This window comes from Haemorhous mexicanus, chromosome 21 (genome assembly GCF_027477595.1).
Source record: "Haemorhous mexicanus isolate bHaeMex1 chromosome 21, bHaeMex1.pri, whole genome shotgun sequence".
Taxonomy (NCBI): Eukaryota; Metazoa; Chordata; class Aves; order Passeriformes; family Fringillidae; genus Haemorhous; species Haemorhous mexicanus.
The window spans coordinates 863931-880166 of NC_082361.1; the positions used below are offsets into that span (position 1 = coordinate 863931).

Genomic DNA, 16236 nt, shown 5'->3' on the forward strand with positions numbered 1-16236 from the left:
GGAGCGGAGCAGGCGCCTCGGTACGAGCGTTTATCACAGTTTATTGACAGCACAGTCCGCCGGCGGGGCCGGGGCGGCGGCCGGGACAGGGACAGCGAACGGCTCGGACACGGCACAACCGCGAACACCGGGCGGGAGCGGCCCCGGCGCGGCGGGGACAAAAGCGAACGGAAATCTGCTCCAAAGTCTCTGGAAAGGCTGGAAAGGCGGTGACGAGCGGGACGCGGGGCTGGCGCCGGTCGGTGGTGCCCGGCCGGAGCGGGACAGGCGGTAGGGCCCGGCTCCATCGCGGCTTCGCTTCTCCCCGCAGTGTCCAGCAGTAACACAAACACGCTCCTTCCCTCCCCGAACAACGGCAGAGTCGCTTCTGGCATCACACTGCTTTGGCGATTACAGATCCCTTGCAAAAAAGTCCATTTGCTCCAAAAAAAGTTTATTTATATATCTCTATATATTTTAAGGAAAATATCCGTTTTTACCAAAATACGATATACAGGCACACAGCTGTAAAATAACTTTAAACCAATTCACTATAAAATTACTTTTGGTAATAAATAATTTGATTCTCAGAGAGGCAAAACGCTCCCTGTACCTCCGCAGCGGGGCTGCCCGAGGCACGGTCCCTCTGCATTCCCAGAACGCTCCCACCTGCGCTCCCCTCCTCTTCTCGCTGGGCCTGGCCCAGGGCAGAAGCCACTTGTGCTTTTCAGCCTGCATGAGGCAGAATCCTGCTCCCAACAAACCAGTTCAATGGCAGAACCATCACCAACACGTACCAAAAGCCATCTGTGAAGTCAGGGGGCAGATCCTCCCAGCAGGGTTTGTTCTGGAAGGAGCGGCTGCTGGGACCGGGCTGGTAAGATCTGTTCTGCTCTGGGGCTCCTGCAGGCCAGCCAGCTGTGCTGGGGTCTGCTCCCAGCGGGAATCAAACCAGGAACAAAACATCTGTGCGTGCCTCTGGGCAGAATTCAGAGACAGTCCTTAACCCCAAAAATTGTCAGATTCAGAAATCCTGAACTAACTCTCCTCAGTCTTGGCAATAGTTTAGACAGGAAAACAAGAAGTAGCTGTCACTCCTAAATCTGAAGGAGTTACGTGTGTCCTCTGCTCTAGTGAGCAGATCTCTATTGATCTTCAAAGCACCTGAATACATTTGGTCACAGAACAGTATTGCTCTAAAGTCCAACGTTACAAATACAGGAGAGCCCCTTCAGGAGTGTATCATCTGCTCTGCAGAGCTTAGCCCGGCTGCTCTGTCCAGTCTGACCTTACAAGGTGCACAGAGCAGTTTTCAGCTCTATTAAATTTTTTTCCCTTGTTCATATACGTGTTCCTGCCTGCAGAGCTCCCTCAGCCCCAGGAGCAGCCCCAGCCACCAGAGCAGCTCCCAGCACCACCACGACTGAGTGAGGCTCGGCTGCTCTGCACCACTGAGCTGCACTCGGACAGTTACTGAGGAATCAAACACAGGTAAAGCTTTTACAAAGAAACCTCAAGACAAAACAATTGTTCAGACAGATTCCAAGATTTTTAGCTTTGGGAAGAGCAGACTTGCAGCACAGCATGGTTACAGGACATGGGAGGCAGTGAGGCAGGGGAGATGCTTCCTAACTCATGCCAGGGTGGGCTATGGAACAGAGCACTTCCATCCCATTCTGAGGGGAGAAGCCTGACCAGAGCTACTCAAATTGTAACTTCTGAAGATGATTAATTGAAGCCAGATTTCCTGTTGCCCCCATCTATTTCCTATGATCCTTTAAAGACATCTCTGCACATCCCCCTGGGGAACAGTCTTGAGGGGTTTAGTCAGTCCTGACTTGACAGACATTATTTTGATGAACTGCTCAAAGAAAGGTCCTGCAACTTCTCAAGAAAGCACTCCAGGGAGCAAGTCCTGTTTGCGCAGCTCATGGAAGTTAGTGCTCCATTTAGCTGGTGCACTAAGCAAAATGACACATCACATCCCAGGAGGAATGAAAAAACAGAGCATTAAAGACTCATAACCCTGCATTGCCCTATCACTGTTACTTTGAGAAGTCAAAGGGGAAAAAAAGGCAACAGCATTACTTTGGCGAGATGTTCCAAAGCCAATTTGAGCAGGAGCACAAACCTACTGTGGGAGCAGGATTCATCTGAGCACACCACATGCAGGGAGCAGGGAGCCAGGCAGGAGCAGTCCTGTAAGGACACAGCTGGACCAGTTCACCTTGTCCTCTCAATGTTTTACATGCAGAATTTACCCCTTTAATTTGGCATTGCCTGGTGCTGGCAAGTCTTCTCCGCTAATATAAGCAATAAAGATACATGGAGAAAGGGAGAGCGAGACAAGAGGGAAGGCATCAGGCCTGAGAAGAAAAGGATTTGTACTCTTCTCACTTAAAAATGGTTCAGTCTTTGCTTGGCTTCCACACTGAGGACTGCGAGATACAAAACCAGATTTTCTTCAGTACACACAAGCATACACCGAGAGGTACCTACGACCATAGCACAGAGCACACAGTAGCACAAGTTCAGAATGACTTAGTTCAAACAAGACAAGCTTTTACTTGGAGGGAAAAATATCAACATTTTCATATTGAATGCAGTTCTTTGGGTGGGAAAGAAGGGGCTGGCTCAAAATCCAAGAGGAGACACTCGTCCTAGCTACAGCTAGAGCAGACAGAGGGTATGAGCCCTCTGCTTCCACAGTACAATTCCATACTCCTCCCAGCACAACAGGAGTGAAATCTTTATCTTTGAATGTCCCAGCACTGGACCTTCTAACAAAGATCAGCGGGTAAGAGGAGAATTAGGAACCTCAAAAATTAATTTTTCATTTGGACAGTCATTGCTGTTAAGTTCAGCTTCTGAACTAATTTTTAAGGCCTATATTCTCCTCCTACATTCCAACTTCTTTTAAAAAGTGCATTCTTCTCTGATGAGATCTACCTTGGCAAAAAGCAAACAGAACTTCCTCGAAGGGCTGCAAATGGTAGAAGCCTCTCAGGTCACAGCAAGGACTCCCCACTTGAGCCTGGCTAAATAAAGGTGAGGACCACCAAGGCTTTCCCAGTCAGTTCACAAGCAATGTCCCAGAGGCTCACCAGCTCACACGAGTGGAATCATCATCGTCATCATCATTATCATCACTCCTATGCTTGGAAACAACATACTCTTTTCCACAGAGATGGAACCAAAAAAGGAATAGCTTCATCAAAGCAAAAGCTAAAGCAAAGCAAAAGCATTTGGTTGGAAGACAGTGAGCTGGGGAAAACTCAATTCCTTTTTTCTATGCAAGCTGAATGCTGCTGGTAGAGGAACAGCAGGCAGGGAAACAGATAACCTGCCTCTCACTTGCTGCTGCATTAAAGGCTTCCTGCATCTTTAGCCTCCACATACAATCCCACATTTCAGCAACTGGGGACCTCCTACCAGGCAGAAAGGCCAGGATCAGCTTCACAGTAAATACAGGGATCTTATCACTGCAATACATACAGGGATACCCATGCCCTGGCTAACTAAGGGCTCCTGTACCTGCAATAATCAGTTATCAATTACTTCAAGGTCCAAGGTAAGTCCCTGGAAACAGCAAATTACAGTGGCAAAAGAGCCATAACCTTTAGTACAACCACAAATGATCTGCAGCACCTTGTGGAATCCACCCAACATGGCATATGTGTGTATATATAAATTTTGTATATAGACATCATAGTGGTTCATTCTTTTTAATACATATACAAGTACCTGTACATAGATACATATTTACAATTTACACCAGGCAGTAGATGCATGTGTACTGTACACACACACACAAACGCCGAGCACACACATGCACACACCAACACACACCCGTCAGAACAGACTCCACAGCCTGGCAGAGCAAGTCCTGCCAGGCTCCAAAGAGCAGCACCAAGGGGGGGTCTCAATGTACCAGCTTCACGACTGCTTAGGACAAACACAAGCATTCACAGGATTTTGTACACTTGGGAAATAAAGAATGGATGGTGCAAGCTTCAGCCCAGCTACAAAGAACCTTCATGCAAACTCCCCAGCTGCTATAACACCAGCTGTTCCTGCTGTTCCACACTGTGCTCCCTCAGCAGAATGGATCCACCAGGCTGCTCTGGGTGACCACATCACACCCTGGGTGATGCTCTGCACCCAGGATTGCCAGGACACTGCAACAGTCACCAAGTTCTGCACTGTTTCCACCTAAGCACACAGGCATGGCTGGGGTTAAACAAAGAGCACTGATTGGACTTGTCCTCTCACTTCTAGCAGCCCATGGAACAGTGACAACTGGCTCTTCCATTTAATAGGTAAAGTATGTCCATTCCCTCCTCCTTGCTCCCCCTGCACTGCCAGGAGCTGCCAGAGCTCCTCTAGCTCTGCAGGGCAGGCAGAGCAGTCCCAAATGAGGCAGCCAGCCCTCTTCCCAGCAGCCACAAGGGCTTCCTCCAGCCAGCCCCTTCCCAAGGGCACTGTCCTTCTGCAGACACCCATCCAGCTGAGCTCTGGGGCTGGGGAGTGATGGTGCTGCCACGTTACAGCCCCCTCGCTGCTCCTGAGGGCAGAACTGAGCCTGGGGGGGCATGGAAAACATCCAGGGGGCTCTGGCAGCTCCCACTCAGCTTCACCTGCAAGGGGAACAGCAGCACCTCCCTGGGGCTGTGGCACAGCGGGGTCAGACACACGAGGGACAGGAGGGGCTGGCACAGCACTGTCAGGCCATCCTCTGAGCTCTGCCAGGGACTGCTCATGCTGGGGGAGCACACACTCCATCCACACACCTGCTGGAAATGCTGGAATTTCTAACAGTACCTCAAACTGAAAAATGCCCCCTCCTCCTGTGGCAGGATGCCCCACGTGGCAGTGAGAGGTGGGGGCTGACCTTCAGGGTTTGCAGTTTGTTCACTACTGACCCCCTGCCCAACCAGGTCCTTGGCCAGCAGTACACAGTTCATACAGAAAACTGCTGCATCAAACTTAGAGGGAGCATTAAGTATCTTTATAAATTCACTTCAAAACACTGCTCCAAATGCCCCTTAAATTGCCCACAGTTTTGTCTCCTCACTTGCCTAAGACTGAAAAAATATATTTGTTATGAAGGAATCTGTGTTATTGCTATTGTTGGTTTGCACTGTGTGGTTCCATCTTTACCATTTCAAATCCAAACTCTTTGGGGATAAAATATTGGGTTTTTTCTGTTGATTTTTTTTCTTTCCAATTTCTTAAAATTGTATAAAAATAAAGGATTTCCACAAATGTGGGCTAAAGGTAACCAATAATACTTCTATGCTTAGGATCAGCTGTTGGAAATGTGGTTGACAGCCACAAGACCAGAAATAAACCTCTAGTGATTCTTTAGTTTAACATTTAAAAGACATGAAAACTTCTGCTTATAAAATTGACCCCATACAGAATGGAACAGCTCAACTAACAGCTGTTTATTATTACTTTTTAAAATAATGGTCCTAAATTTAAAAATAAAATCAAGTACTTCCTTTTATGATTTTCACATTATAAAACTGCACCATTCAAAATCTGTGGCCAGGGAATCCCCTTTGCAGTAAGACAGTTTCTTTTAATAGTCATCGAGTGTGTTTTCCAGGAAAACATTCCTAACATCCAGAATGGAAGCCAGCTCCAAAATGTGCTTTTGGAGGTGAGGGTTCTCCACCGTTTCATCTCTTGGCAGCTGAGGATAAGATTCGGGATAATTTCGAGTCTCCTGCTAGATGACAGTGAAAACAAAGAGAATCAGACACTCATTTCTTTCACACCCTCTAGGAAGAAGACTGCAAAAGGCCAATTTCACCCTAATCCATTCAGTATGGCACAGAGACAGAAAACATTCTAGAATTTTCACTTTGCTCTTTCCATTGATTCATAGATGGTCACAGTGGCAATACAAATGCCTGTTCATCTCAGATAGTTATTGGTATGTTCACTGAGGCTTTGCAGGAAAAAAAAAATGAAACCACTAAAAGAGGCAAAAAATATTCACCTGTACTTACCTACCAGGCTGGAGTTCATTTCTTGAAATTAGAGACATGTAAGCATCTCCAGTGGGAGATTCATCTCATCCTAAAACAAATATCTAAGACACTGGGGGCAAATCTCTCCCCACTGACACACACCTACTTCTTTTCCCTGGTATCAGAGCAGCCCAGGTAGCTGACTTAGGCTTGGGGAGCTGTTGGACATCTGCAGTTCCACAACTTAATACTGCACCTTTCAGTGCTCCAGTCCCACTTTCCCTGCAGTATTTAAAATGGAGCAGGCAGTTTGTATGCCAACACTCACATAAAATGGTGCAGATCCAGAGCAGACTTCTCTGCTGGCACAGCTTTAACCAACAGGGAGGCAAAAATACCATCTTCCTATTTAGTGTGTTCATTTACACTTCAAAGACCTTTCAAAACCCATTCACATGAACACATTCCAGAAATAATGACCCACTCCTCCCCACTTCCCTTTATATTCTTGCTCTATACCTTTTTGGCTGTGTAGAAATAATAATCTTAAGTTCTAAAGAGGAATTTTTCTAGCAGACAAGGCTGTCCAGAGTGACATAATTGAACTGGAGTGTGCCTGCTGTGTTACGTGCAGGGTGAGGCTCCTGCAAGCCAAAGGCTCCGTGCCTTTGGAGAGACACAAAGGCACAGCCTCAGTGCAGGCTGCAGGAACAGCCTGTGAGCATCAGTCCCCTTCTGAGGTCACCCTGGCCCTCCCACCTGACCAGGGCAGCTCTGCAGGCCGGGAGCTCCCCCAAAGGCACAGACATCCCTGCATACCCGGAAGATTTTGTGCATCCTCATCGTGGCCGAACAGAAGATAAATCTTGTGAGAAGCAAGCGAAGGAATTCATCCCCGAAAAACTGAAGGAAGGACTGATCTGTACAGAAGGCAAAGAAAGGCCAGTTTAGAAAGGCTCAGACCCCCGGGGGGCTGAGCTGGGCCTGGCCAGGCCATACCTATGGATCGGGAGTGGGTCAGCAGCTGGGCAATGTCCCGGTTGATTTTCCGGAGGTAATCCTGACACTTCTCCCACAGCCCTCGGCGCATGCTTGATAATCCAGAGACAAACAGGAATGCCATTAAGGGATTGTTCAGAAAGAGTGTGAAGAGGCTACCCCGCTGAGACTGATCTAAAAGGAAAAATAAATCAATAGACAAAGGGATACATTTGGCACATGAAACAGAAACGCTGTCCCTGCCACACAACGCAGTCGCTCACCCGCTAAATTCTGTCACAGAGGAGCTACTCCTGTGTGCTAGCTACACCTTCCCTCGTGCAGACCTGACCCAGGACTGGCAGTAAAGGCTTCCTGGAGACATGCCTTAACACCACGAGACCAAAACTCACTCTGCTCCCTTTCTGGGAGCAATAATGCTGCCCAGAGCTGTAACTACCGCCGTCACCCACGCTGGGCTGGCCATGCCTCAGTCTCCCTGCAGGAGAGCCTTGGCTCCAGCCCTTCTTGGAGCCATCTGCAGAAATGTCACCAGCACTGGAACAAATTATTTACCACATACACTAGCTAAACTTTATCACACTACTTCAGGGACTGGTAACCTGATTTAGGGGTTACACAGTAGTGGAAAGCTGTCTCTTCCTGAGGAATCCACGTTCTGTTTGGGGCAGATACAGGAACTGCAGCTTGTTGGGAAATGCAATACTGCACATACCTTGTAATGCTTTTGGATATGCTGTTGGAGAAAGCAAGCACACCAATGGCTGTCCAAATAAGTTTGTGAAATTCTGTAACAGATAAGAATTTTGAAGTATTGATGGTCACTTTGCTTGCCTTGAATATTCAGCAAGTCAAGGGTACAAATCATATTAATGACAGAAGACACTAATGCCCCTCACACAGCTCAGCATTGGCAATGAGCCTGACCAATTCACTTACTCAGGGATCACAGCACAGAAGGAATATAAGCAACTACATTTTAAATTAACTACAATTCTCTCATTTGATTGCTACTGATGGCAGACCCTAATTTCATGGAAATATGGCTTTCAGTACTAACACATTACTTGAAAATAAAAAAATCATGTTCTGCAGTAAAAGTGAAAGCAATTGGGTTTAACATCTTCCCTCAACACCAACTGAACTGCCCAGTCAAAACCATTTCTTTGCCCTTTTCTTTCTAGCAGGAGGAGCTATGACTGATGAAACAGCAGGGCCCAGAGAAAAGTTTTAAAGTAAGTTTCCTTTAAAGCAAGTATGTCACAACCTGGGAAAAAAAGCCAAAAATCATGCACACAACCTCATTAGCTGTCACCAGAAGAGCTTTCTTAAACAGAAGGCTTGCAAAGCTATAAAAAATGTGATTGTGCCTGCATCCTTTCAGAGCACAGACTCAAACCCTGCCTCCAGAGCATACAAGTGTCACGCACACATCTGCAGGTCAGATTCTTAAAACTGCAGTTTACAAGTGTAAGACATACAACACCACAAGCATTTGCTTGTGAAGAATCCTCAAAAAGTTATTTTTTAAATTCCTTTTGGCATCTGCATAATTCAAATGAACTTTCCCTTCCAGGCAGTATATTTCAGTTATATTAGTTTTACAGAATTAATTTGATCTAAATCTGCTAAATACTAGAGACAGAAATCTAGTCTAATCAAAATACAACATTTCCCATCTCTGACAGAGTGCTGAGTAGTGCTAGAAACCCTTCTAGCTCATTAGGAGCCCAGGGAAGACTGATAATGCTGGATACTAAGGTTTGGTCTCTAAGGAAGAAACAAAGATAACTCCCTTGCAGACAGTGACAACAGGTCAGCTCAGGAATTGCTGAAAGAAACATTTCAACCTCCAGGAGCCAGCCCAGACACTGCTGGTTTGAACTGTACACACACTGGCAAGGTTCCACCTTCTCCAGCAATGAGTGTTCTCAGTAGCAGGAGCAGACTGACCAGTTTAATGAATTCCTCCATGTGTCACTTTCCAGGCCAGCAGTGACCACAGCCCTGCAGTCCCACAGCCAAGAGCACCCCTGGGTCACCTGTGGGTCTCAGGCACTGGCTGAGGGCACTCTGGACTCTGCCCCAGCAGAGGTTAAGCCAGGAGAACCTGCCCTGCAATCCAGATGTTGACAGGAGGTCTGGCTATGGAATGCCCTACCCTTCAGTGCATGGACAACTCCAAAAAGGATAAACTCCATTTTGTTTCAAATTTGACTGGTTTTTTACTTCAGTGTTCAAGGTTTCCAACAGAAGTATTACTGATTTTTACAATGTGTGTCATGTACATCTCCTTCCAAGAAAGAACTGCCCATCATCTCCAAAAGAAGTCCCTTCACATTTAAGCTTTGCTAAGCTGAGTATTTCTACCATATCACTGACAAAGGCCTTGCATTCCCACTGGCTGGAGGTTTTGGTTTGGTTTGGTTTTAAGACTTTGCATTTCACCATGATCCTAGACAACCACAGCTACAGGAAGATATTGATTTAAAAATATTATTTCATCCACACATGCAGTGGTAACCTTCAAGAACACACAGACAGCTATATTTAAATGGAAGTGTTAAAAAAAAAATTCACGGCTTTCAGCAGATATGCTCGATTTGCAGTTATCTTCCACTTTCAGCTAAATATACAGGGGAGGAAGCTGTTCAAGTGCTGCTGATTTGACAAACTGGCAAGTCACTTCCTGGCAGGACTTACTTTCAGTCATCACCATTTAAGTCCTGCAGAGAGAGGGAGAGGATGGGGATGCGTGCAGGAGAGCAGGGACGGGCTGCAGAAAAGGATGTGTGAGCATTTGCTGTTCCTGCTGGTACTGCTGGCAGTGACATTTAAATGTCAGGAAAGCTCCTGTCCTATCAGGGAGGATCAGAGCAGCCACGGGGAAAAAAGGCAGTATTGACTTCAATTCCTCACACGGTTGCTCTTTGTTCATGCCAGCACTCGAGCCCCCAGACACCTCCCAGCCCACAGGGGACAGTCACAGGACAGTCTGTCAGGGCTCCCTGGGGACAAGGACCCCAGCACAGCCACAGGCAGGAGTGTACAAGGGCTGAAGCACTGACCTTGAGAGCTCTGCCATGAACCTTCACTGGAAAACAACACAAGAGACCTAAACCAGTCCCCTCGCACGCCTGCCTATGCTCAGTGGCAAGAGATGGGGAAGGTGAATGTCACTTCTGAAATGCTGAACATATTTCTTTGTAGGTTCCTCACAGTTCTGCCCACACTGTTCTGATCTGGGTCAGTGCTCCTAGCAGCCACTTCTATAATCCTGTCCTGAAATACTTCCCAAGCTCACATTTCTGAGCTCCTTCCACTCAGACAGAGCTGGATGCTCTCCACCAGCTGTGCTGAACAGACTGGTGGGTTTTACACCCCTGCCAGCTCACTGCAGACCAACGAAAAGAAACTCAGTGGAGGTTACAGAGTTGCTTACCGTGTGCCCACAAAACAAAGAAAACTTAATTATCAAATTTAAATGCAATACAAAAAGCAAATTCTACTGTAAACACTTGACTTTATTCTCACAAGACCTACAAATCTACGTGTGGAAATCCATTGCCCCAAACAGGTTCTTTGCTCTAAGCTTTGCACAGAACCCCAGTCTGTCCAGAGATGGAATCCTCTGCTCTCTTACAGAGCTGATCCATCTGACATCTTCTAACAATTCTGTTAGAGAGGAGGGCGGTTCAAAAACCAAAACCAAACCAAAAACCCAACACAAGCCATACCTTTTTCCCTGAAAGAAAACCAATCTTCCTGATGTTATACTGGAATGAAAGTCAGGAAAAAGCATAGGGAAATAAAACCCTTCCAAATGCTCACTTTCTCAGAAAGACAAGTAAATCACTCTAATTGTGTTTCCTTCCATTTAAATGGGGAAGTGAATTCAAGAAAAAAGCAGATTTGTTCTGAAACCAGTGCAGTGAATTTAAATAAAGTGGTGTTTTAAAGGCCCTCTGAGATACATTACACTAAAACAAACCAAAGAGCCAACAGAGAGGCCAGACCATTATCTGGCTGTCAGGCAGGAGTTCCCTGGCTCAATACAGAACTACCCTGACTCACACTGACCACTGATTTAGTACCTCTCCTTGGCCAGCACATGCTTTCAAAACAAACAGCACAGCCTGTGGACACTGAACAAGGCACAAGTTCCTCTGGCCACTAGACGTCCCTGTTCCTCCTCCGAAAGGCAGCTGTGGATGCTCCCTCCCTCACTGCACATAATGGAGCTATAAAAAGGAACACAGAAGAAGTGGCACTTTCCCCAGATATAGCACATTCTTATTACCCCATTCATGAATGAAATACATGTGTAATGCTCTCCAGATTCAACTGGCCACCACGAGTGCAATGCCTGCATCTGTATTACCCGAACTGCAGATTCCCAGAGGTGATTTGGCATGGAGCAATTCTACTGTAAGTCCAGAGCACCCTAGGAAGGAGGCTCAGTGTCCAAGCAAACACCACTCTACAGTAACACTGGATGCTAATTTGAGGCTTGTTACTTCCTTGGTTCAGACACTTTTCAGACACAGACACCCCGTGTTTTTTAAGATCAGGCTCAATGCTTTGACTCCTTTCTGTTGCTTTAAAGCAACTGAATGTTGGATGACTGGAAGAAAGAAAAGCACATTAGTTATCTCCCTCCCCCATGCACACACACCGAGATTTGTCTTTGGTATAAAACAAAAGTAAACCTCCCACCAGAGACCTTGGAAATCTTGAACCTTTTTTCCCTCCAGGAGGATTTATTACTTTCCAATGAGCGGCTGTTCATGTGCTTCTCCTTCTTGTTCCTATTCATAGGGTCAGATCCTGACTAGCATGCACAACCTCAAAAGAAAAGAAAGACTGAATACAAACTGTTTAAAAAAATAGCCTGTAAAAAGTGTAAGCTAACTAGGGGTTGGCACTGTATCCTACCACAGGAGGAACTGCCTCCAAGGGCCTTACCTTGTAGGCGACGCTGTTGGAAGAATCCACGATGATGAACAGGGGCTTTCTGGTGAAAGGGTAGAGATCTCCAGGGTGAAGGCTGCAAAGAGAAAGGGCCCCTTCAGAGCACCACAACTGCTGCACAGCTCTGACACTGCACAAGTGTCTCAGCCACAGAGCTGCCCACAGCCAGATAAAAAGCAGACAGATTTCCCATGCTGCAGTCCCCAGATTCATCCTCAGAGAGCAGCTGCACCATTGTCCATATTTGTCTATAATATGGGCTGTGGGACTTCTCATTAGTTCAAGAGAGGTTTAACTTCTTGAGAAGTCATCCACCACTGCTCTGAAGTTTGTCAGTAATCAAGAACTTATACTAACTTACATGAGTAAGGCTGAAGTGTTTAAATGATCACTTAAAGCTGCACATTCACTTCTGAGTGTTCAAGCCAATCCCCATCATGACATCCTGCACCGAGGAGTCTGAACTCCAGAGGTGTTGATGCATTTTTCCCTACTGAAGACCAGCTCCTGTGAATCTGCAGGCTGCAGCACACTCACCAGTGCATCTCCTTGTAGGACTGGTTGCGCTTGTGCAGGGCATCCCCGTTGATGATGTCGCGGTTGCTGTTGGTCAGCACGCCCCCGAAATCGTACGGACCTTCATGGGGAAAGGAAGCCCAAATCAGCAGGGGCAACTCACCTGCTGCACATTTACTGACCACGGGACAGGGAGAAGCAACAACAAACCCCAGAACACGAAGGGATTCTGAACTGCTGCACTTGTAAGGAGGGGAGAGAGCAATGTGGAGACTTCACTAACTGCATATGCCTTTTTATGCCTTTTTAGAAACTTCAGCATCTATCAAATAGGAGCAAGGAATGCAATTTCATAACTTCTAATTTAATTATTCACTATTAACCCATAAATTAATGCAAATTATCCCAATATTGGCTCTTGTTACACCACAGAGATAAAAGACTAAAACCCATTACACGTCTGATACAGGAAAATCAATACCTTTGTAGAATTACTGTATGAGTTGCATATTCCAGATTCAGAATTTGATAAAAAAATACAGTTAAATGAATCAAAAAGACTAGAACTACTACTGTCATTTGCAGCTCTAGCACTGCAAAGGGGAGAAGAGAGAACTCAGAGAATGACAAAGGGACACAATGGCTTTAACCAGATTTCAAATCTGTATCAAAGGTATTTCAAGATTTCAAAGTCAGAATTCACAATTTTCACATGCACATGCCCTGGACACGTGTTCCTACTGTAAGCTGAATATTCTGCTAAATTTGCAAAACTGAGCTACCCCCTGAGTGTCTGATGGAGAGCAAACACAAAAGCAATGGCTATAAAAAATATCAAATCCCACAGATACCAGGAAATATTTCTGCTGTTGGTATGGGTATGAAATGTCACTAACTTTAGTAAAATAAAGTATTAGAGTTTCCTCATTCTGTGATACATTTGCAGACTTGGCTGACCCACATTTGGCCACCAAATGCAATTTTTTCAGGTTTGGACACAAGGCGCCTTTCCATTTAAGGGAAGCTTTGGGGATACAAAATCAGGAACAGGACAAACATTAATTTAGCACTGTTACAAACACCTCACATGGTCTGCCAAACACACAGCTTGCAGGCAACGCGCAGTGCACCTTGCAGCTGCTCTCCCCTTTAATAAGGCAGGACTGTGTGCAGAGCACACCACCTTGTTAAAGGAATGCAGCTGTGATGGGCTCCTTGGTGAAAGCAGCACGCTGGTGAGCAGCTCCTCAGGTGACTGAGCCTGGATGCCTCTGCCACAAGCTCTTAGGCTGAAACAACACATGCAGAGAGGGGCACACACCACAGGCTCCAGAGGACACACTGCAGTTAGGACCTATCACCAAGCTGCAGCAAGAAGGAAAATGTTAAAAGCATTTTAAAAAAATCACTGCCACTGCCCAAAGCTGACAGGGATTTTTTTTTTCTTTTAACATTTTGAGAGCTCTATAAATCATGCACTGGGGTGGACAAAGCATGCATCTTATAAAGGAATGCAAGTCTCAAACAGATGAGGTTTGTTATAATATTTAGGATGTTAAAAAATTATTTTGATTTTTTTTTTTCTGGAATTATATAAACAGATCTTTGGACCGTGTTTACTCCAGCCAACCAGTTTTCAGCTTTTACATTGCAGCTGCATCCAAATATTCTGCTAGATTGAAAAGAACAGGAGGGTGAGGTGAGGGGAATTGTCAAAAATCATGAGAAGGGCTTGAATTGTCAGGTTAATGAGCGTGCAAATAGACCAGTCCCTGCAGCTGCTTGAGTCCTTCCACCACCCATGTCCTGGCCACACATTCTCCTGGTGCTGGGCCTTGGAAAGAATCACAGAGTGCCATGGAGCCATTTTATGAACTTTGTGCTGATGCATCAACTGAGCCACGTGGTCTTCAAAATTGGGAGGCTTTTAATACTTCAGATGCATCAAAAACTGGATGTGTCCTTTGAAAAGTTCTCAGGCTAATGCACACTAATTAGAACACAAAGATTTAATTATTGTTTGTGGAAAATAAAGGCTATCTTACTAAGCAGACAGGAGAATCAAATTGACTTGTCTTTTTAAAGGAGCTTTGTGACAGCTTTCTTGGTCACTTGTCCTGGAACATAAGGAGAATTCAAGCCCTGTTCATGACAGGGAGCATTCCTTTATTGTACCTTCACTATCCGAACGACCTGATGGGAACACGCCCGTGGCAGACAGGTAAATCAGCAGCACGCTGTTGGCAGGCAGCTCCTGCAATGCAAACAGGGCCACAGGGCCGAGGGAAGAAAGGTACAAGTCTATTTTAATACTGAATCATCACCTCCATAAACACACTGTCATTGTAAGTGGGCTACTCCTGCTTCTGGCTCCCCTCCACTCTGCTCTTGGTGCATGGACTGGCCCTGCCCCAGCACAGACAGCCCTTCCAACAGACCAAAATGTCACCTGATGAAACATCTGAACTTGTCTCCACACAAACCTCTAGGCTGGTATCAGAGCTCCAAGCAGCACTGACAAAGCACCTGCTTCCACACAGACTCTTTTACTATCCATGCAGATCTGAGGCTCTCCAAGACATGGGACCCAAAAGCTGCCAAGATCCACGCAGAGCCCAACTCCCAGACAATGCACAAGGGAAGCTTTGTTTACAGTTGGAATGGGATACAGGACTGGAGATTCAGTAGCTGTACAGTGCTCGAGAGCAACAATCTCCTGATGCACTTCCCCATTGTGGTTTGTGCTTGGCATGATATGAAACGAAAAAAACCTCTTAAGGTTTTTCTATTCTCCAGATCAGTGGAGACCTACATTTCATTCAGTCTCCCAAACAGTCCTGGACATATAAATTCAAATAAAGTCACCAATTTCACAAACCTTAAATGATGCTGCTAAAAATGTATATAGCTGGCTAAAAGTTGGTTTATAAAGTAGGTATTTATGGGGGTTTTCCCGCCTGGCTGGTTTCTCTGTTGACTCCTGTTAAAAGAAAGAAACAAAATTACTCAAAAAATCCCCAACAACCAGATGTTATCAAAGCAGTCTCATAACCCTCTAAATTTCTATTTATTAGAATGTTCCAACACACTACCCACACAAATGGTCTGCCCATTCTGCATTTCCTACTACATAGTAAAGCAAGATGCACAGTATTCAAACCATAACTTGGTATTATCCCTCACTGAAACTTGTGAACTAAGTCTTTCTTACTCTCAAGTATCATCCAATAAATGTGTGACAAAATTCACACTTCATCTCACCTAAATAAATGAAAAATCTTCATATTTTCTTTTGGCCCCAGATAGAAGACTTGATATTTTCTCTGAAGGGGACATTAACTTCCAGCTGACTCAGTAATCTGATGAGTCCATGGGTTTGAGCTACTCTTCACTAATTTCTAGTGGAAGTTACACCACCTTTACTAACCTGTTCTGCACAGTGACAATACTGAAGGAGTAGACTACTTAAAAGCAATCAATCAACACAAAACCCAGTTAAGATGTGCTGCCAGGTTTGTTACTGAAGTGGAACTGACCTGCATTCCAGGTTTGTTCATTTGTGATGCCAGGTTCATGGGTTCCCTCTCCAGAGCTTGCAGCATTCGGAACATGTCGATTGTCAGCTCACTGAACTTGACCTGCAAGAGAGTCACACAGTTTATTCTGCCAGATCCACATTAAACAGAATTTCTCTGGAATTATCCAGCTGAGAGACTCCACTGCACACCAGAGAGACCATTCTCTCCCAGGGATCTGTCAGTGTCATCTCTGAATCTCTGAAGAGCTGTGAAGG

The 16236-nt window shown here is 45.7% G+C and overlaps 1 protein-coding gene across 1 annotated transcript in view; it reads right to left on the bottom strand.

Annotated features, from left to right (window-relative positions):
- Window positions 1-21: 21 nt before the first annotated feature.
- The window catches only part of SCAI (suppressor of cancer cell invasion), a gene marked incomplete at its 5' end in the record, with an annotated part of 38054 nt that continues 21839 nt past the window's right edge, over window positions 22-16236 (bottom strand). The window contains 9 exons of the mRNA XM_059865459.1: window positions 22-5713; window positions 6777-6877; window positions 6957-7130; window positions 7672-7744; window positions 11922-12003; window positions 12465-12564; window positions 14619-14697; window positions 15322-15423; window positions 15980-16081. Coding sequence (XP_059721442.1) covers window positions 5564-5713; window positions 6777-6877; window positions 6957-7130; window positions 7672-7744; window positions 11922-12003; window positions 12465-12564; window positions 14619-14697; window positions 15322-15423; window positions 15980-16081 — 963 coding nt within the window. The remainder of the gene's footprint in view (window positions 5714-6776; window positions 6878-6956; window positions 7131-7671; window positions 7745-11921; window positions 12004-12464; window positions 12565-14618; window positions 14698-15321; window positions 15424-15979; window positions 16082-16236) is intronic.